Here is a 22,860-nt window from a genome sequence, read left to right as displayed (position 1 = left end):
TATCAGAAGTTTAATAAATATACACCGTGGCAACACAACGGGGATTAATCATAGACTGTATGATTAATGCGTGTGGCAAACGTAACATGGCCTCGTTAGTGATGGGTGCGTGCTTTGAACTTGTTTCCCGTATATTACTTGCTTTGAACGGGTGTGTTTCCAGCTTAGCAGCAACGTGCCCACGTTAAACTCAGACTCCCATCAACCACTGCGAGCATTATTTACATTGGTAACCATCTGCTTTCTTCGGACTGCTAGCCGGCTACAGTTAAATTAAAGTTATTAAAGTGTTGAGCAGACATTGAACCTGATGCTTGCTGTGCTCGAGCGGGCTGTCTCTGCTCTGCTGCTAAATATAGGTCACATGCTGTCTGACTACACCTCTATGGATTTGCTGACAGGCGAATCTCACTTCCTCTCTTTTAGGGGACAGGTCTCATCTTCACAGTGCCAGCAAGGGAGATCAAGCGATTTGACTATCATGTGCTGAAGTCAGATCAGTGTGTTGTGAGCATAGACTGTGAGCTGTGTGTGACAGAAGCAGACATGAATGCTGGAGAGAGGTTTGTGGACAGAGCTGCAGTTACCTGCATCGTAACGCTGTGTCTCGGCTGTCTGCATGTGATCGCCCTCAAACAACAACTTTTCTCCAGGCGTGGGGGCTTATCTTCCTCTACTGAGAGCCCCATCAGCTATGAAACACTTTACTTTGACCAAAAGGTGAGTTCAAAATATATATATATATATTTTTTAAACTCACAATCTGTTCTTTGAAAACTATGTGCAGTATGTTTCACAAAGCAAACACAAAGCAGTTTCTTCCTCTTTCACTAGTTTCTGTTTTACTTCATCTTTAAAGGTTTGGTGTGTTTTCTATAGTATAAACTAGGTTGCATTTAGTGGATAAGGTGTAATTATAATTAGTACAAATAATCCCTATATTTTGTCTGAATGAAAAAACAAATAGTAATCATGCTAGTGTTTTATTGTCAATAAGGATCTAAACAAAAACAATTAAAACAATGTTTTTTTAATAATTACTGGCTCATTAAAGTTTGCTTAATACTTTATTTAACACTACTTGGGGTCATTGTTTACTGTTTACTCCTTTATGTAACACTTTCTTTTTCTAAAATCTTAATCCAGTACAAGTTTTTCATGTGTTGTTTCGGTAGACAATAGCTGTTTTACTCTGGCTTCCTGTAGTGAAGGGAAAACCCACTATTGGCTCTGTTCCTGCCGGCGGAACTGCACCCCCCCTTGGCTCCCTGCCTGAAAAGGTCTCCGGGGCCCACTGAATGTGAAACACTTTACCTGAGGGGGCTTTGAGAGATCTTCATTCAGCCTTTACATTTACATACTGTTACTTCATGGAGAATCAGGTAGCACGCTGAGTGTATGCTGAGGTGGCAGCATCATGTTTTGTGACATGCGACCCTGACTCATACAGTCTGACTCTTAGTGACATGCCTGCTTGTGTCTTCATGCTGCAATCATGCTAACCTGACTCATACAGGGATGTTGCGAAAGGCCGTATTCACATGCTTAAGCCTGTCTCATAGCTTGGACATTGGACATCTTTGCGATACAGCTTCAACAAAAGACAAATAATCCCCAACTAGTTTGGTAATCGAGTAATCATTTATGTAATTGTAATATTCAAATATGCAGATTTCTTGCTTTTCTATTCTTTTCTATCAAAAGAAGGAACATATCATTTGACCTTTGACTTACAAAGCAGACTTTTTAAAGACATAAAACTTCGATAGACATTTATTACGATTTTTGACATTTACTAGATCAAACGATTAATCAAGAAAATATTCAACAGATTAATCTATAAGGAAAGTGATTTCTAGTTGCAGCCCTGATTTGCAAAAACTTTGGGAGAATACAATCGAGTTCATAAGAAAGTAAAAACAGTGGAAACAGTCGCTATTGCTGATTCATCAAAGTTTGCATGAGTTAAAGTGAGAGGGTTAATTAACCCTTCAGAATAATACACATATTTTTATAGAGTGTATCACCACACAATATTTGTTTCTTTAGACACACAGAAAAATTAAAGGATTTTCCGTCTTTGGTTGTATTGCAATATATTAGATCAAATATGTGTTTTGGACTGTTATTATCTGACCCAAAGTTTAATCAAGAAAACTATACATTGACAATGAAAACAACAGTTGCGCTCCGTAGTCTAATATCATATGATCAAACGGCTGATGATGTGTATGTGTGGAACATTATTTGGATTAGGAGACAATGCTCCACACCTGGTCCAACCCACGACATCCTGCCTAATCAGACACGCTGACAAGAAGATAAAGAGCGTTTCCTCCCCTCTGACGCCCATTGTCTTGTCTGATGTGCTTTCTTCACCCAATCACTAAACAAATTGTATGCTTCTTCTTGACAAGAAGAACAAATAAAATCCCTTCAATCCACTCTCTAGTACCAGAAGCAGCTATTTGTGCAAAATAATCATCAATCATGCTGCCATAGTCTGCACTCTCTGTGGGACATGCTGCTGCGAGGACAGCACCAAGTAGACTAGGAGAGGAAATCCTTTTCACTGCATCTTGTCCCCAGACAATAAATGGAAGTGTCCTTTAGCATCCTCCACTTTAACTGCTGTAGTTTACTTGAGCACATGCTTTGGTGGTTTCCCTCCTGCCTTCAATTGCTTGTTTGTAACACCACAGATGCGTCTCTTTTCCCATCCAATAGCTAACGTTCTGGTCCAGTAGATGTTAAGTGTGTGAATTGAATTTTAATTGGAACAAAACTGTTCTTCATGTGCTGCCTGCAGTAACCACAGGGTGGCACTACTCATCAGGGTGTGGATTTGTTATGAAACCACTTTAAAAGGTTTAGTAATATGCATACTGAGTGGGTGCAAGTGATACAGTATCACCAGGGGTGCTTTTTTGGTTTGGATATTCAACCACTTTAGTTTGCATTTAGGTCATGGTTTTATATCTGTTTGCATTTCAAGAGAGTTTGAATTTCAATAATTGAAGAGTTTAGCTCCCAAAATATGAATTCTAACATTTTAGAAACCTGGTTTGAATAAAAAGTAACTAACCTCATAAAATACATTACTTATAACTTTTTACAGCAACTTTAAATGCTTTGTGCGCAGAATTCTAACCTAAACTTTTTTATGACCGCTGGAACCTAATTTGCTGCCAAACTGCCGAAATGTTCCTTTTAAACGGTCCCATGGTCCCCTCACACTTAATAGCATTGCCAAGCACTGAGGAGTCGAGGCTTGAATGGACACATTGAGGCCCCAGAATCTTTTTGGTGTCACTGGCTCATAAAATTGCTGCGTCCTTTGTATCCACTGAGGAGGGAAGTGAGTGAGGAGGGGGTGAAAAAACAACACAAAAACATTTTGTATGAAGTGTTGGTGCGGTTTCAAGGGTCAGACAACTCTGTGCAGCCTCACGGGGCTGTCTTCTCCGAGAGGTGGTTGGTGTTTTCTGCTTTTGTTTAATAAAGAATACAGGAAATATCCCAGAAATATCCCAGAATCCCTGAGGTTGGATGAAAGGAGCTCATCTAAAGTGGAACTAATCGAGCGTCCTTTAAACCGGCTCCAACATATTTTCATACAAATTGGGGCTAATTACCCTAGAATCCAACCTAGGGACTATTATTTCGAAACACCATAGTTGGAAAGGGTCCAGGTGTTCACTGATCACATCTAGCTTTTAGCAGTTTCCTCTAAAATGCAATCTGTAGATTAACATCAGTATATTTTGCAACATTGTATTTCATGGACACATTTCAATTTGACCCATTGCACCTTTTGGTAAATTCTGCTCAACTGAGAGTATTTATGATGAGTTTGTGCCTTCATTTAAATTTAGGATTATGCACTTATTTAATGTTTTTATTTCTTCCAGATTGATCATTTAGGTTTCCTAGAGGATGGTACTTTTAAGCAGAGATACCTTGTGGCAGACAAACACTGGCAGCAGCCTGGAGGACCCATTTTGTTTTACACCGGCAATGAAGGAGACATCACCTGGTTCTGCAACAATACTGTAAATACCCCATCTGTTAGCTTGCATTTACACCGCACGTAATCGCCACTCTAATTCAACACCTGTCATTGTTTTTCTCTGAAGGGATTCATGTGGGAAATTGCGGAGGAGTTGGGCGCCATGCTGGTTTTTGCAGAACATCGTTACTATGGAGAATCCCTGCCATTTGGACAAGACTCTTACAGTGTAAGGGGAGACGCAGTCTATTAGTGAATCTTTGTATGATAACATCTGATTAAATAGGTTTGCTTACATGTTTTAATATAAATGTTTGGTCTCCCAATCATAAATAAATGATAAGCAACAACACTGAGGCATATATTTAAAGATATTTATTCCCAAATAGCATGTGTGTGTTTCTTAAATCCTAGTATTTACAAGATAAATGTTGATTTCACTATCAGTCATTTTAGTTTTTTCGGCAGTTGTTTCGAATGTAATACTTGTCATTATATATATCATTATTTATATATATATATATATATATATATATATATATATACTTGACAGATTTATCCCATAGGCCATAAGACTGCTAAGCACCTGAGCTCTGTTAAGTGCCTCGATAAACATTAATCTGCTTGTCATCTACTTATTTATCTAAATAGTTATCACCGCAATAAACCGTATTTCATTTCGTCTTAATTTACAATATTTTATTAAATATTCTGTCCTTGTATATTTATCATATTCTATTTGCATGTATATAAACTTGCACAATTTTGTATCTTTTTTTGTTGTATTTTATTATATATTTTGCATCGTTGGAGGAGCTCGGGTCACAAGATTATCATTGCTATTTCAACACTGTAGCTTTTGACAATAAAACCTTTGAGTCTTTGAATCTTGAATCTGCTTGCAGGACAGCAAACACCTGAACTACCTGACCTCAGAGCAGGCCCTGGCAGATTTTGCAGTGCTGATTCAGAACATGAAGGGAAGTTTACCTGCAGCGCAGCAAAGCCCCGTCATCGCTGTCGGAGGGTCCTATGGAGGGATGCTCGCCGCCTGGTTCAGGATGAAATACCCCAATATTGTGGTTGGGTAAGATATAAAAGCAAGCCTTGGGGACTTTAGGTTTGATTTATAATGATAATAATAACTTAATTATATAGCGCCTCTTCAAGAAACCCAAGGACAAAAAGGAAAACACACAGCAGGGATGAGAAAACAAGATAAAAAACAAAAATGTAGAGGAGAGAGATTGAACTGAGTCTGAAAGCTGTGACAAACAGATGTGTTTTGAGTGCTTTTTTGAGTCAGCGGTCCTGATTTCAAGGGGGAAGGAGCCTTAATGTAGCAGGAAACGTTGAATGTTTGCAGCTCCAAACATGTATGTGACATTAGGTATAAGAGTTTGAATCTATTAACCTTAAAAGCACTATGCAGCCCCAGCAAACATGTTACAAAAATGCTCTTATCACTACCAGCATAATGCATGTGCAGCTTGTGTAACTTTGAGATACAAATTTAAATAGTTTTTGCTTCTTATTGTTTCAGAGCTCTGGCAGCCTCTGCACCAATATGGCAGTTCCCTGGTATGGTGCCATGTGGAGACTTTTACAAAGTAGTCACACAGGACTTTGCCAGGAGTGGGTATAACTGTGATGCAAACATCAGAAAGTCCTGGAAGGCTATTAACAATGTCTCCTCCACTGGTAAGTCATACAGTGAAAATGCATCTGTAGAACATTAACAATAATACTATCAGTTTATGGATGTGAAGGGAAGAACTGTAGCAATAACTGCAAAAGCACACAAATGAAACAAGTAGAATAAAAGGTGAGAAGGAGAAAAGACGACATGATAAAGAAAAGATCCACGCATCATAACACCTGTCAATACAATATATGACTACACAATATGACTTATTGAATAATTATAAAATTTTAAAAAAAGAAAAAAGAATTCTCATATAAGGTATCCTGGTTTTAAGAGTTTCTACACGTTTGCACAGATGGTCTACATTTGTGATTTTGATTGACTGTGTGCTAAAGTCTGAAACCAGACAGCGTTTACTCAAACTCGATCTGTTGGGTATAAAATCTAGAGTCTCTCCACAGATGACAGATTATAATGTATGAATCCATAAAATGTAAAACCTGCATAACTCAGAATATTTAGACTCTTTAGTATTCTTCTCAGATCTGAATAAGAAAGTGTCCCCACAGGCTCCCTGTACCTTTTCCATTTTCACAACCCTAAACTGTAGGAAAACGCTTTATTGAATTGAGTGCTACTTTTTTACATCACACCATCAGTTGTTATCAGCAATGAAAAAAGTTTCTAATAAGGTGCATTTTAGCAATGGTTTGATATTTGTATTAACTGGCTTGATTTATAGTTTTCTTTCTGTTTAAGTTAGCTCTTAGCTTCATTCATTCTTAGCTTCATTAAAATGTGATATGTTGATCATTCAACACATAGGTTTGAGCAAGCTCTCTGATTGGTCAATAGGCGTGTTTGATTCCAAGATCAAACAACGATCAAATAGAACGTGCCTAATCACAAAGTATCCAGTGGCCTACACACGCCACTAGCCTACCGAAACTACTTCCATGAGCCTACATCGTGTGGTTTCCATAGCGACGTTTAGCGACACACAGCCGTTACACTGTTATACATTGTCTCTCGTTAGCGGACATAAAAACGAGTCATCGCTTCGCAGCTACTGGGTTCCATCTCTAGACAACAGAAAGATGTGGAGCAACGCGCTTTTTGCCGGTCCGGGACACGCCATGAAACGACCACTGGAGGAAAGCTCTTCCTATAACGTAGTACTACCCGTGAACACCACAGCACCACCTGCAAAAAAAGGTCTGGCATGGAGTTCATGGAGAGCTGTTTCAAGAATTGCACATTTAATGGCAGCATGAACATCCACCTTCATTCTGAACCCAAAATGTTTCAGCACCATGGAGAGCCTGATTTGATTTGTTCCGCTAATCCCACACAGTGATTACTCAGATATTTAAATAGCCTAATTCAAGAATTGTTTTCAATAAATTGTTTTCAATAAATTGGTTACTAATATTTTATTCACTATAATTATATCAATAACTGTAAGCGGGGTAGCAGGAGTGTTTGATCGGCTATCGTTACCATGGGAACTACTTTCTAGGAACTACTTTCTGACGGAGATTAACTCAAGCAGAAAGCGTAGGTTTGGGAGCAAATTAGCCAACATTATGAAATTATTTTACGATATTGTTGATTACAATGATAGTTTGTGTAATAGAATCGCAATCATACACGAGAGGCCGTTCTTGAACGTCATTATTGGTACGCCTGTACTGGAGTAATGTTGTGAATCGAGTGGCCCATGGTGGTGGTGGGGTTATGGTATGGGCAGGCGTATGTTATGGACGATGAACACAGGCCATTCGATTCACAACATTACCCTAACCCTAACCCTAATCCTAACCCTCACACCAGATACTGAATGGTTTTCGGACCCCCCCAGAGCCCCCCAATAAAGCAAAACTGCACGTTTCAGAGTGGCCTTTTATTGTGGCCAGCCTAAGGCACACCTGTGCAATAATCATGCTGTCTAATCAGCATCTTGATATGCCACACCTGTGAGGTGGGATGGATTATCTCAGCAAAGGAGAAGTGCTAACTATCACAGATTTGTTCAGATTTGTGAACAATATTTGAGAGAAATGGTTATTTTGTGTATGTAGAAAATGTTTTAGATCTTTGAGTTCATCTCATGAAAAATGGGAGCAAAAACAAAAGTGTTGCGTTTATATTTTTGTTCAGTGTAAGAACACCATATGTGGTAAATTGTACAGCTAATAGAACACAACACATTAGTTGTATTTCCTTTAACTGGTGGATTATGGATATATCAGCTGTGTCCCAATTCAGCGGCCGCATCCTCCTGAGGATGCATTCGGAGACCGCATACGTCACTTCCGCCAAACGAAGGCTGTCCCAACTTAAAAAAAAGACGAGACTCCTCCGAATGCGGCCCACAAATGCAGCCTTCTTTCCCCAGATTTAGAGGATACATCTGATGTACACTCCGTGGTGTACCATATCCCAGGATGCAACGGGTGACGGTGACGAATGAGTTTTAAATATAAATATATGGCTTGTAACGTCCCATCAACGGCTACAACGGTTTCAGCTGGATTCGTTTTTAAATGTACTCACCCAAATAGTAAACGACATGAAAGAAAAGTAAACCTATTTAATTTGTGTATTTAAATATACGAGCAATTGGAGAGGTCGTCTTTATATTACATGTAAAATAATATGAAGTGAAAATATTTCTAAACCCTGTTTGGTTTTCAGATTGTTGGGATTCATTATAAAGCTAATTTATTTATTTAACTGCTTTTGTTATACAAATCTTACTGCAACAATTTTGTTTTGATAGGGAGCAAGGAGCAGACTGCGCAATTTATCCAGATGCGCAGGGAGAATGAAGCCCTCTTCACGGGGGCCTGTTGCGACCTCTAGAAAATAATTTAAACATATTATATAACACCAAAATAAGTACAGCTATATCTGACTCCATATTGAACAGTTTTGAAAACAGTTTTGAAAACAGTTTTGAAAACAGTTTGAAAATATTTTGCCTAGTGTCAGAAATTATTACCGGCACTTGTGACTGTAGCTGGTTGCTAGGTGACGGGGGCGGCAAAATGTAGGGGTAACTGCCGGTGACGTACAAGGACATGCTCCGTAGACCGTCTCATTTGCGAGGCTGGGTCCTCAGGAGGCTGGGTGCTCAGGAGGACCCAGCCTCTGAATTGGGACACAGCTATAGTTGTTGATCAACAGCTGGAACACAAACCACCAAATACAAACAAATAATTCAGATCCAGTCATCATGAATCCACTCCGGAGGGATTCCCCGATCATTTCTTACAGTTTCTTCTCAAGGGTGTGTCTCCTGTCCCCGGTACAAACACACTGCCTGAGGAAGGTTAGGCTATGTGTATTTATTTTGTCATTAACCTTTTTCGGACCACTTATTTATTTATTTTGGTGACGATCCGACCTCCATGCTGCTACTCTGGTTCAAACTGCATCCACCAAACAATATGATTTACCTCGACCTCCCCAAAATAACCAAAATCTGACACGGTGTGAGATGTTTTTTTTAGCTGTTCTGTCGTCATTTCCTGCGATCTTCTTCATGCAGTCAGTCAAAATGAATGAATGGGCGTTTCTTTGACTATTTATAGGCAAATATGGGCGTTACGTGAAGCCCGCAAAAGCTGCACCGCATTTCAAGTCGATTGTGATTTATAAAGGGAAACCGGCGTAGGAAGTGCCATACGCAAGTCCTGCGCCGGTACGCAGTCTTTTATGAATCGCAAAATGTCTGTGCGGATTTATTTGCTTTGTCCTACGTAAGCAACCTTCCCACGTCAATCCTACGCAAGGCTTTATAAATGAGGCCCCTGGTGTTTGTCATTATCAGCCAAAATAAAATTAAACATGGTAAACATTAAGATGATTATTAGGGAATAATTTGCTTAGGTATTTTACCTTTGACACAGTTCATCATTTTCTTATCTCACTGTCTCCTTTCCCATGGCATGGGTCTACGGCCTTGGGTATTGCTGCTATCTCTCTTAAGGAGGAGCAGCTTGGGCGCATTGTTGTTGCCAGTCTATGACAGAGCACAAGCCGCCATGAGGTAGTTTACTGTTCAGGGACATAGGTTCCCTGGCGCACTTTCTTTTCTATGGATGAGAGCTCTAGTTAGATTCAGGGTCCATAATTGTTTAGTCTCACTGATGAAGAATGTTGATTATAACACTCCAAACTAGTTAAAACCTTGAGCTGCAGAAGAGTTCTTCAGAATTGGTTTGGCAACCGCTGTGTCAACTCGTGACACACCACCTGTTTTGTCAATTCTCCGGCCGTAACCCCAAATAAACCACCAGTGTTTGCCATCAAAGCTCCAGCTCTCCTCGTGTCTCTCTGAGTCCTGACTCTCCATTGCTATAGAAGTTTCCCCCACAAAGATGTTAGCCCAAAAAATGTGAAAAAGAAGATTGTGTTAATGTTGTTGTTTGTTGCTGTATTTTAGTTGATCTGTCCTAAAGACTTGAGATTCCTAGCTTAGAATTTTTTTTTTTAAATGTGCTACTTGATTTAACTTTGATGGTTAAAATATAAAGTGCTTACTCACAAATTCATTTGGATATTTGCTCCTTAAATTTGAGCACACTTTCACTCTAACCACTATGGTATAATTGTTATTTCATTAGCATTCTGCAGTTAAAGCTATCCTGAGGATTCAATCATATCCTATAACGACACCAGAGAGCTGTAGTCCTTAAGTGCTAACAACATAACCTTTGTTTATCTTTATTAAAACGAGAATGTCACATTTTAGTTCCCAGTAGTAGACAAAAATGCACTTTACATGAAAATGGATTTGCTAAAGTGATGACATTTAAACCTCTTTTGCTCCTTTTTAAAAGCATCTGGTCTTCAGTGGCTGTCAGAGGAATTCAGTTTATGCGCGCCTCTTAAGAACAGGAACGATGCGGTGGGCTTCAAGAACTGGCTTCAGGAGACCTGGGTGAATCTGGCTATGGTGGACTATCCCTACGAGGCAAACTTTCTGCAGCCTCTTCCTCCTTGGCCGATCGAGGTACAAACATCTACTTTATTAAAACAATTTAAAGTTCCAGCTAAACTTTAAATTCATTTACTGTCACTGTTTACTTTTGAAATGAAGTTTGTCCTTGGTGAAGCGGCTGACTTGGCCTGCCCTAAATTGCAGTGAATCGTGATTCAGACGCCGAAGTGTTTGTTGTGGTCGTTGAAGCCTTTGTTTACAAAAGCTTCAATTAACTTCATTAATATTCATAAGGGGTCTGGTTTCCTTTTTAGATTTTAAGTATTCTTTAGATGAGCAGCTACAAGTAAGCCACTATTCTTTTGGTGTGTCATACCAATGCCCCTTTCATCTGCACACTCCCTCAGATCTCTGAGGTGTTCCTTTGAGGACGCTCACATGGCGGCACAGAAAGAGGACACTTGCCCAGAGCAGCTTGTGAGGCCATCAAAACAAAAAGCTCACCGCTCTCATTTATAAAGACACTGTTACACATACTTCAATGGACACTTTTTTGGGAAAAAATAATCACATAACTTGCCAAAATTGCAAAAACAAAGCAACTTTCATTACTTTCTTTCTTTTTTTAACTCACAACATTACAAAAAGTCATTTGTTTTTGTAGCGACCAAAATCATATAGAAATAAAACGGATCATAAACTTAAAATATCACTGCCGCTGAGGCACGAGTTAGCGAATCCTACGCAGGGCAATGATCCAAGTCCAGACAAGAATCTCCATTTGTGCATTTTATTCCATGATCCAATATAATTTACAAAAGAACAATGAACAGGTTTCCTATATGCCTTTCCTATGACTTTTCTTCTTTATCCTGCTTGAATTACACTGGTAAAAAACAGTGTGCCTACTAGTGCTCTACTCCCACTGCCACCTGTCTCCAATATATAGCATTACACCAGATGCTCTAATCACCCCATGCCCAAACATGCCTTCAAAATAAGAGAACTACTACTTTAACTCACTTCAATAACGATACTAACCAAGAATACATTTACTATAAACACAAATAGCAAGAAAATTAAATGTTTAACTATTAAATAATATAAAGCAATATGTAGCTCCAACTGTTTTTATGTAAAAGAGCCGGTGACAGTATAGCGGTTGTCTTGCGGAGGCTGATAGACTTCAGTATTGTATTCTAGATGTCACCTTGTTATGTCACGTGAATAAAACAAGCTCTGCTGCTGACCCCCCAACTCTGTTTTGGTGCTTCGACACCCCTCCTCCAGCAGACTTTCTAAAACTTTTAGTCGTGTGATACATTTTTTGTCTGCTTATTTGGTTATCGTTGAGCCGCTGAATAGACCCAGGAGAACCATGTCAGGTGAAATAAACCCTAAATGGTCATTTTGAGTTTTTTGGCTCTGTGCCTTTAATGTATGCGACCCCTATGGGTGGTTTAAGCGGTTTAGGCAGTGGGTGCAAAGAGGAGCTTTTTTAATGACAAAGCTAATGTGATTATCTGAGTGAGTGTGAGAACGGGGTATTGAGGGCTTAGAGGAGGGAAATCTGTTGGCAGAGATGAATGTATAAGCCTAATCCTATCTGAAAAGTAGGGAGAAGATGCTTTGGAGCAATTGCAGTGTTTTTTTTCACAGTATAAATCTTTGGTTGGACATGTCTGTGGCCCTCCTCATCCATCGACCACCAACTCCTCCCCAGTCCTCAGACAAAAGCCTTAGTAACAGACTCCACACTAGCTCAGCTCCCCTCCAACCTCCATACAAGAAAGCCCAGTTTCTCCGCCTCACAAAGAGTGCAGAACAACAGCCAACTCTGCCACTGCAACCATAACAACTCGCAGTGAAATTAAACAAAAGCTGAAACGCAAATATTTATCATCCATGCTACTTATTTCGAGAGATCGACCATGGTTAACAAAATAGCCGTACGGACAGCAAAGCTTAGCAAAATGTAGATCATTGCCTTAAAGTTAATGGATGCTTTTTTCCTCCCGTGCCAAGATTAGAGCCATAAATTCAAGTTGATTCCAAGGAATTTCATATGCTAATCAGGCGCCACCACTTTTTATGTGGAAAAACACTTTATGGGCCACAAGAAAACAAGGTCCAGTCTTGTAAACAATATGGAGAACCATACGGGAACAAGATATTTATATTTCTAAGTTTAAAAAAGAAAAAGGCATGCCGCTGTATTTATCTGTAACTTTTTGTTGTTTTCCCTTCAACCGGTCAACAATTATTGTCCTCCAAAATTCTGATTCAATATAAATGTTGTGTTAGACTTGGGTTTTATTCTCATTATCACAAGTTTGAGTCTTCTTTTTGGAATGTATGGTCAATAGAAAACCTAATTTCTTAGATAATAAATAGCTAAAACGTTTTATACATTTACAAATGCGACACGGGACGACGTGGATATTATACATTTATAATAAAAGTAAGGTTTTTGTTGCAGTTGGATCAAATTCCCCCCTATCCCAACATAATTGAGATCATTGATCTGAGGACCACAGGAAGGTATACAGCTTGTCTAAACTCTAAATCAATCACAAACTTCTTGTTAATTCTTGGTGTTTTCTTGTTCCTGTGTTATCATTTCCAAGGTGGTCTGCAAGCATCTTGCTTTGGATCCCTCTGTGTCCGACTTCCAGCTGCTGCACGGTGTCTCGGAGGCAGCAAAGGTCTACTACAACTACACCGGAAGCTCCTCCTGTCTCAACACGTCTCAGACAGCGACCGGCAGCCTGGGCCTCCTCGGCTGGTTTTACCAGGTGAGCTGACACACAGCGCAGGGATCAGGCGTGTCATTTTGAATAAATCACAGCCCAGATGTGGCACAGGGCAGCTTTACCTGTCACAATGAATATGTTTTCACTCCCTCTCTCCCAGGCCTGCACAGAGATGGTGATGCCCATGTGCACAGATGGCGTCCAGGATATGTTTGAGCCCGAGGAGTGGAACTTCCAGGCCTTTTCTGATGAGTGCTACGCCATGTTTGGTGTCAGGCCGCGAGCTGACTGGGCAGGCACAGTCTATGGGGCGAAGGACATCGCCTCCCACAGCAACATCATCTTCAGGTAAAAATAAAATGGCAGACAGAAGGTTCTCTGTGTTTCCTGGATTTGGCAGGCGCAGTCTTTAAACAGCAGATTCTGACTGGCTTTTATTGCAGACTCACAAAAAGTATCCACCTGGGTAGCCACATGAGGTAGACTGAAGTATGTAAAACTTAAATGAAAAAGGATTGACTCTGATGTGGCTCAATCACAAACACTGAGGTGGGTCTTGTTAGGTTAACTACCAATTAGCAGCTTTAGTCAAGCAATAAACAGGGTGGCACTCAGAAATGCAACGTGTGAGCTTTCAAAGCAACTGAAATACATGTCATAACAAATGCCACTCATTAAAGAAAGGCGCTCAAAAATAGGAACAGCAGTATCTTACCGCCCACATGAGAGGTTGACAGATGCTGACATACACAGTTGAGTGTTTTATTATATTGTGTAGCACATTTTGTCTTTTTCATATTCTGTATTTTATGTCCATGGCCACATGTTTTTTTGGTGGGAATTTCTGGTGGTTTAAAGTGACATGTTTTTCTTTTAGCTTGTCCTTATTAGGTAAATGTTGATATAATGGCTACGGAATAATAACACAATCTGCAATTTCATTGGGTTTCTATTAGCCTAGCTTACACTATACAACTGGCAGCCTCTGGTTTATGATCTTCTGGAAAATGAATGCTAAGGCTCTTCAACCATTTTGCAACCAAAACAGGAAGAGGATAGGGCTGATGTTTTCCCTGTTAGCTATCAGTATGTATTATCTGGTAGCAGAAATAGAACAACTGGAAAAATAACTATTTTGTTAATGAGTTACGGGACTTAAGAGTGTTTGAAACCTTAAGTTGGTATTCCGTCTACTATTTGAATAAGCTTTTTTATCATATCACTGTATTCTTGGCAGTTATAAGGCTCTTTGGGAAAATGAAAGGGATCCGATTGACTTTTTACAACAATAATCGTACTTGGAAATACCAGTTGGACTTGAAAGTTAAGTTTAATTAAGTAATTACATAAATGAACCACCTGTTAATTTTGTGTAGCATAAAATGTATACTTTGCAAAACAATTCTACCAAAAGTCCCCAATTATTGTGTAGCTCTAAATACCCTGAGTCGACCTCGTGGTAAACATTGTCTGATCCTATGCTGTTGTATTTCAGTAACGGAGGACTGGACCCGTGGTCTTCTGGCGGAGTGACCCACAACATCACAGATTCTCTGGTGTCCATAATGATTCCTGACGGCGCCCATCACTTGGACCTCCGCTACAGCAACGCCCAGGACACAGCTCCAGTCCGCCATGCCCGGGCGTTAGAGGTGAAGTATTTCCGAGAGTGGATAAGCCAGGCCAAACTGCGTCCCCCCACCAGACCCTGAAAGCAGCACAATGTCCCCCTACCAGGATTACCTAGCTTTAATTGATCTGACATGGTATTCAACAGGGTGACCTCTGCATCATTATGCCAAGTTGTGTGCCTTTTTTAATTAATGTGGGGGAAGATTTTTTTCACTTTGAAAGATGACCTTTTTATAAATAAAAGAAAATCAACAACCCTTTTAATTGTAATAACCATGTCATTAATCAAATGGTGGTGTTTTAGAATCTTAATCATTTTCTTTGTCCGATAGAAGCACACTCCATTTCTTTATGCCAAACTTTTAAATGTCAAAGGGCTACAGGGGTATGAGAGAAAAACGAGATATGCTTATGATAACAGTGCTGTCTAAATGTCTTCCTTTGTTAAATCATGTAATCACATTATCATCATGAAAAGACTGGATCATCCTCGCCTTGTTCTTTTTCTACCCTGTAAAATTTGCCAAAAACCCATTATGGCCTCTCTGCCTCCAAGCTAGTGTTTTCCTGTTGTCAGTGTAATAATCACAGATACACTCAGTTATTCAAATCTTTTATTCAATTTTTGTCAGCAACTAAGGGATTTGTTGTTCTTGTTGTTGAGACTCAGATCTATTTGTTCTTTCAAATGAGTGTACAGTCTGATGTTAGTTCTTGACATTTCTAAGACTTCTCAGGGGAATAGTTTGGCACCAAATAGAAAGAAAATCATTCTGTTTGTTTTAAACATACTCTGCACAAAGTCTGCTATTAAATTTGATATGTTATTGTTCACAGAAGATTGTCCTCCTGGCCTTTTTAAGATGTCTATTTATGTCTTATACTAGCTTTATCTAAAATGCTGTCGTTCCAAAGAAGTCTTCCATACTAACTGATTAAAAACCTGCTTATGATACGGTCATATAGTCTTTCTTAGTGTCTTTTAATCATGTTTAGATGTACTGTTGCTATGTTGAGCCCACTCTTTGTCTTGTTTTAGAGACACTGAGACTTAAGAGTTACTTCCACCTAGCAGGAACAATTGCATGCGGCTGAGATTTAATAAAAGCCCAATCGGAGGAGGCCAATAAAGTCAGTGGTGGGAGATTATTGCAGCTACGCCTGCTGACCTCACCCCTGCCGACCAACCTGTGGGATTCCCCCTGGCACGCATTCATTCACTGCCTGCCATTAAAGCCCTAAATTGCAGCACAGAGCCAGCCCATAGACCCTGGTTTGTTCCCCCCTGCTAGTAATATTATTAATACAACTCCTGGGGTGCCAGGGAGGTGGAGAGGGGCGGATGGAAGGTTAAGAGTGAAGCGGTGAGTGGATGAGGGAAGGCAGAAACCAAGAATCCTTTTTTAGTTCTCCTTTTTATTCCCTCTTTTTTAAATGTCAAGCTAAAATATTCAAATGTCACAAAAATACTAAGACGGGCGATGAACACTCTTGCTTTTTTTTATTTCCTTTGAACTATTCTTGCCCCCCCTTTCTTTTAAAGCTCTGACATAACATGACTTTGTGAAGCAGATGGGGAACATGTCCTGCACTGGTATGTGGGATGATTTTCTACCGGGAGGCACAAAGCCTGACTTCTCCGCATTTTGTCACAGGCTTGACTGGATTTCCGACATCCCAGTAGAAAGAAACCTAGCTAAACATGGGGGAGGACGGACTAAATGCCATCCTTAAAACTTTTCTCAGGACTTTGAGAGGTCATTAATTTTGCCAGCCTTTTCTTAGTCTCTGACACTGGCCATCAATCAAAGGTGTTATTAGTATTCTCTCGACCCCAAACTCTGAGTATGTCCCTGCTCAGACAAGGGACCACACAGTAGTAGGAAGAGATTAAGCCTGTGTGTGTCACATCACGTTGCACCCTTCTCCCTCTAAGTTGGGTGCTGCAGAATAAGGACATTCCCAGGGACAGAGGGTGTGGTTGTAGTGTTTGACTTTATCCAAAAAATATGGGTCTTGTGTAGCAATGTGATTATTGGAAAAGGCACTGCAGACTACTAATGCTTTTCTCCAAATTAAAATTCCCCCAAAGCACCAAACCAAATGAGATTTAGAAAATGCAATCGTTTGACCTCATTGATTCTGGCCAAATAAAATATATTAAAGGAATAAATTAACAATTGACCTCATACTAAGGGCCTCAGGAGTAGAAACAAGTCAAATGCTCTCAGTTTATATGTTGTTTCCGAGCTGCTCTGCCCCCACCCATCCCCTCCCTCTCAGCCTTTAAGCAACAATAGAAACTTGTTTCCGGGGTCTGTGCGTCAGGCTCTCTGATGTGAATGACCCACCAGCACAAAAGCAAAGTCCCTTGACTGGGAAAAAAGGGGGGATATAGCTGCCTGTGATGATGTCACTTTGCCAAAATTGTGCTGCTAGCTAAGAGAGGGAGGCAGAATCACTTTGAGCAGGCGTTGAAAGCTCACTCCTGAATTCAAGAGTTGTTGTGATGCGGCCTCAGCTCCGTTTTCCTCTGACACTTATCACTGTGAAGAACTAAATGTTGAATTTGCAACCATTTCTTTGGGCAATTACTCCAGTAGAGTTGAATATGCAAAGTCTCTGCAGTTCCCACACATGAATTCTTGTTTTTCTAGTCAAATCAAAAGGCCATCTGTAGAAATGGAAAATATATTCTTTATTTTGCGACAAGTTGTTGCTTTTAGATTTGAGTCGTTCTGTATTTTCAGTCACAGACTTGTGTTAAGCCGCAGATAATTAGATCAGTGCTATCACTTTTGCTGTTTCTCCCCAGGAATTAACATAAGAAAGAATTTTTTTACGGCCTCACTCCCCTTCTGCTTCAGACTTTTCTTTTCAACTCTTAAATTAGTCACTGCCTCACCTCAACATGCACTTCAGTAAGAGGGGGGGATCTTTTTATTCAGCAATAACGTATTGTAATAATAATCATAAAATGAGTTTTCTGCATTCTCTGCTTAACAAATACAAATATGTGTAAATGCTGTACATTTTGAGTGTGTGGTTAAACTATGTCTTATAGTCTATACTCTTGAAACTCTTCCAAACAAATTCCACTTAAATTGGGATAAGTGCTGGCAGCGTAACAATCTGGCTCTTGGACACATCCTTCGTTGTATTCACTGCCGGCCAACAAACTTCCTGTAAATACGTTATTGTTTACAACAGAAGTTTCATACCCAGGATTTCTTAAGGTCAACATTTCTTCTGGCACACTGAGCCTGAACTGCACTATATTCCCCTTTAATTTAACAGCTCCGGCAGCTTTTCTAGTTAAATCGACTGTTCATTATTGAGACCCATTTTACGAAGGGGCTGTGAGGTGCAATTTAATGAATCTCTGGCACAAAGCTCCCTTTCACTGCCGGGCGAAGAATAGAGGCTATTTAGACCCTGTAGGGCTTTATGTCAAAGGCAGCCCATAATAGTTGTCAGGCCAGGGCAGAAATTCCCACTGGCCTGGGATTGCACAAGAAATCAACTTTTGCCATGAGCAGATTAAGACACAAGCGAGCAGTTGGGAAGATTCCCCCTAATAGTGGCATCTGTTTGTGCACACAGATTTTCCCACAGAATAGAAGCCTTTCTCACTACTGTAGAGCCTTGGTTTGTGGTTTATTTCAGTCCCTAAATGAGCAGTAATTAGATTACAACTTAACTTCCATTTGTCAATCCAGAAAGGAAACACATAATGGTGTTTGAATGATGGTTCAAATGTTTTGAAAAGCAACCAGGAATCACACGAATAATGATATTAGTTGTGGATTTTTGGAGAAAATGTTACTGCTGAAGAAATTGGTTTAGTTATTTGTTGTTGTTTGTTTAATAATCATGTAACAAATAGTTTAAAAGACAGATTTTGGTTTAGTAATTCTACCCAGAAAAATGTGTATTTCAAAGGTTTTCTGCTCACTGTTACAGTCATTTCCTTCAGTTTCATGAAAGCGTTTTTGGTTCAGAGCACACACAAACAGTTAAACTAGAGGGGGAGAGTTCTGACAGAGTTTATTGTCTTCAACACAGCAGGGAATTTCAGACAAATCCCTCTTAGATGCAGGTGGTCAGGCACAAGCAAAGAGTTAAGTCCTGCGCTCTCTTTGCCCCTCCTCTTTGATGTTCTGACATCATTAGTCCAGCCCCCCGAAAGATCTCCTTGCTTTTCTCAGAGCCCGTCACTTCTACTCTGGAATGTGTGCAGCAACTTCATGAGCTGCATCAGGCCCAGGTGTTTGGAGAGAGACATGCTGTGAAGAAACTTTTAGTTCAGGGATCACAGCGGATGCCACAGGTCTAGCCGCCGGGCTCAACAGAGTAATGGCTGTTCAGACTGCAATCATGAACCCTCAGTTCATGAGTTTCTGCTTCCCTGGTTCTGTGATGGAGTACGAGGTGGAGAAAGGCCTGGATGGGAGTCTCCTCGGTGAGGCAGAAAATGACGAGGACTACAAGGAGACCACTAGGGACCTGCTGAGCTTCATAGACTCAGCCTCCAGCAATATCAAGCTGGCTCTGGACAAGCCGGTGAAATCCAAGAGGAAAGTCAACCACCGGAAGTATCTACAGAAGCAGATCAAAAGGTGCACCGGCATCATAACCCCAGGAAATGTAGCAGATGCTGCTGTTAAAAGACAGGGTTCCCCCCTGGCTCAACCCAGCCCTTTGCAGAGCAAAACTCTGCCTAAACGCGATGGAGTGCAGGCAAACTTACAGAGCAAGAGCCTGGCAGCCCTGTTCAGCCCTGTGAAGGATATAAGAGGTGAAAAAGCCAAGAAACCACCCCTAAGGCATCGCAATCTGCCCCCCTCTTTCTTCACCGAGCCTGCCAACTGCTCAAAAGTCAGCTCCACATCTGGGATGACGCTGAAGGACTTGGAGCGAGGAAATCCTGAGGCTGCGGAGTTCTTCGAGCTCTTGGGGCCTGATTATAGCAACATGGTGAGCGACCAGGACCTTTATCAAAGTATGCCGGTCCGTGTGCTGCCAGAGATGGGAGGCCTGGATCCTGCTTCATACGATGCTCATCATTTAGTTGGTGGACTGCTGTACTCCGAGCCCTGGACTAGCTGCTCGGGACCCTCTAAGAAACTAGAAGAGAGCCTTCGTACGGGCCCAGCCCAGCCTCCTCTCTACTGTCCCTCTGAGACTGGGTCCATAGAGGACAACGCACTGTGCACTTTGGCCTTCCCAAACTTCTTCACAGACTGCTCCATACCTCAGGTCACTTATGATTTAAGTGGTGGTTATAACAGAGCTAACTATTCATCTCTATGAGAAACTGCTCTTAGAAGTGCTGCTGGTGAAAAGCAGATACAATTGCTCTGATTAGTTTAACAGTAGGCTAAAAGAATTGGATATTACTTTATCAATATTGTGTATGTGTTGTGGGAGCAATATTGCAACTGGATTTAATCATTTTGCATAATCTCCACATTGCGTCATGTGTCACTTTCCTGGAGAAAAACAATCAACTTCAAATATAGTATTTCCTGAGAAACTGTCCAAAGCTTTTTCAAGTCAATGCATGCCATTTACCTTTTCGACATCCCAGTCTAATGAACTATTCTGTTTAATGTTAAGATGTTGATATTATTATCTTTATCTCAGGCAATTTCTAATGATAGTCAGAATGAAAATTCATTCGTTTCAGTTTTGTCAGTGGAGTGAATCCGGTCATTAATATGAAGACTTTTCATTCTTACAATTTCATGTTGGACAAAAAGAAAACATACAAGCTGCAGATATAGTTGTTGGCGTAGACCTGAACCTCGCTTATTGCTAGATATTATAGAAGTGTTCGTCACATTTGACAAAACATGCTGACACTCAGCCAGGCACTCCTATTAATAACTGTTCTGTGTAGGGGGGGAAATCATTTTTGCTGAAATTATTATTAGAACAATGTGTGATGCAATGTTTGTTTCACAACAGATTTACCACTTGTATCCAATTTATTGGAAAAGCCTTAAATGTATCTAGCTATTGTAAGAGGACAACAATAAAGCTGGTCTTTATTATTGTATAACAGTGTCTGTTTTTGTGTTGATTATTGATCATGGTTTTGTTGAGAGTTGAGTTTGTTGCAATCAATCGCAAGTAAATCAATCAATACATACACATTGCACTCTTATATCCTTTGAGGGCTGCACAATATGCAAAGTGTTTCCATTCTTATCTCAGCATCTTGAAGTTTCTCTACCTTAAGTTTTCCTGTTTTGTTAAATAGTATTGCTTGTTATTTATCTATTCCAATGCTTTTATCATCTATCTGCAACTGTGAACTACTCTGTAACCCTTGGTTTGAAGTTCTTTATACAATCAGTTGAAACTATTGAGTCATTACACAAACAGTAAAAAACGGTTCAACAGGTAAAGTAGTATTTACTTCAGTATTTCACTACATTGCATCATATAGGTGTTTGTAATTGTTCTACTCACAGACAGTATAACAAATGTACATTTACTCAAGTATTTATACTCGCTTAAATTGCTTGAAAAGACACAGAAATACATTGCTGATTGCAGTGTTAACCAGCATTGTTTCTTTCTGGTCCAATAAATTGGAATTCCGGTCTCATTTGTTGAGATGTTAGACAAAAGGGGAAAACGACATAACAATTCTGAGGGAAAAATAACAACTGGTACACACTGGAGAAATAATTCAGTGCTGCTTGATTGATTTTACATTTCTGCTGGGACTGAGAGCCGGCTGGTAAACACTGTGGGACAGAAACGCCTCAAAGTGTTGTGAGATTAGAAAAATTAAGTTCATGTACATTTTCTAACTCTCAACATCATTGCCCTTAATTACCTTCTCATACAAACATTCTCAAAATAAGCAAAAATTGAGGAAGTATGACAATCATTTATATTTAATTCCCAGTTTTCACTACTGCACCACTCCATCTGTCCATTTGCTGGCTTAATATGGGCGTGGGAGTTATTCATTTCCTGCAAGTTGTCAGTTGAAACTTCCAGACCATCTTTTAGATCATTTGAATACCATGACCCCGCTAACCGTAGGCTATACATTAGTACCACCCTCTACTGGCTGATGAAAGTCCAATTCATAGTACAGAAATCCTGGCTCACAGTAAAGTCTGCATGGTGAGCTCTTGTAGAATAATGATAGTCACATTGTTCAACATTGTATATAATATTAAACAGGTTGATTATCTTTCTTTTTTTACATTCTAAAATATGGCGGGTACTCCCTTCAGAAATAAAGGTGTACAGATATGTAACGCTTAAGTAAAAGTTATCAGGAAAAGGGAATTGCCACATATATAATGTCTAAATGCTTTTGTATACTTTTATATAAATACATACATTATGTGTATCTGCTTCTTGTTGTACTTAAAACAAATTCAATATAAAAACAATGATATATTCTATATTCTAATTATTTTTTTTTCATGCAGTCTTACGTGTGTGGGCATAATAGACACCTTTTTCTTGTGATATCCAGCTGTTTTAGTATTAGCCTATTTACAGTCATGGTATTTGACCAAAAATAGTAATACAGCAATATCCTACCAAGTGAAAATACCCCGCCGACCCTAAAAATAAGAAAAAGAAAAGGAAAGGAAATTGCACACAACCATGTTTTCTTTCTCTAGTTAACTAAACATGCATGATCTGGCTAATCGCCACACTCCTTCACAACACAGTGCACACAAATCCACAAAGACCGGCAGTCTTCAGTTGTTTACGACGAGTTCACTGGGGAGTTAAGTGCTTCAGCTTGTTGTTGAAGAAGGCAGGAGCAATTTCCAGTTGTTTTTCCTATGATTTATTGACCCATAGCTCCCTTTTTCAATTTTCAATCAAGAAA

The 22,860-nt window shown here is 39.9% G+C and overlaps 2 protein-coding genes across 2 annotated transcripts; both read left to right on the top strand.

Annotated features, from left to right (window-relative positions):
* The first annotated feature begins 122 nt into the window (after positions 1-122).
* On the top strand, positions 123-15,948 carry prcp (prolylcarboxypeptidase (angiotensinase C)). The gene is made up of 9 exons (XM_079673686.1): positions 123-720; positions 3,912-4,052; positions 4,137-4,238; positions 4,915-5,096; positions 5,553-5,710; positions 10,502-10,674; positions 13,230-13,397; positions 13,516-13,703; positions 14,851-15,948. Exons 1-9 carry the CDS (start codon positions 547-549, stop codon positions 15,065-15,067), a joined length of 1,503 nt encoding a protein of 500 aa, XP_079529812.1. The 5' UTR covers positions 123-546; the 3' UTR covers positions 15,068-15,948.
* Positions 15,949-18,201: 2,253 nt separating this feature from the next.
* fam181b (family with sequence similarity 181 member B) lies at positions 18,202-21,153 on the top strand. The gene is given in 4 exon segments (XM_079674464.1): positions 18,202-19,112; positions 19,114-19,193; positions 19,196-19,258; positions 19,261-21,153. Coding segments are annotated over 4 exon segments (1,215 nt in total). The 5' UTR covers positions 18,202-19,080; the 3' UTR covers positions 20,301-21,153.
* The last annotated feature ends 1,707 nt before the right edge of the window (positions 21,154-22,860 follow it).

This window comes from Notothenia rossii, assembly GCF_949606895.1.
Source record: "Notothenia rossii genome assembly, chromosome: 4".
NCBI lineage: Eukaryota > Metazoa > Chordata > Actinopteri > Perciformes > Nototheniidae > Notothenia > Notothenia rossii.
The sequence above is the reverse complement of the archived record's forward strand: the minus strand, read 5'-3'. Positions and strand labels throughout refer to the sequence as shown.

Bases quoted from the DNA above. Each gene is read 5' to 3' on its own strand.
- prcp (XM_079673686.1), top strand. From the start codon at position 547: ATGAATGCTGGAGAGAGGTTTGTGGACAGAGCTGCAGTTACCTGCATC. The intron at 10,675-13,229 runs GTACAAACATCT...ATCATTTCCAAG, and splicing joins TTCCTCCTTGGCCGATCGAG to GTGGTCTGCAAGCATCTTGC. The intron at 13,704-14,850 runs GTAAAAATAAAA...GTTGTATTTCAG, and splicing joins CACAGCAACATCATCTTCAG to TAACGGAGGACTGGACCCGT.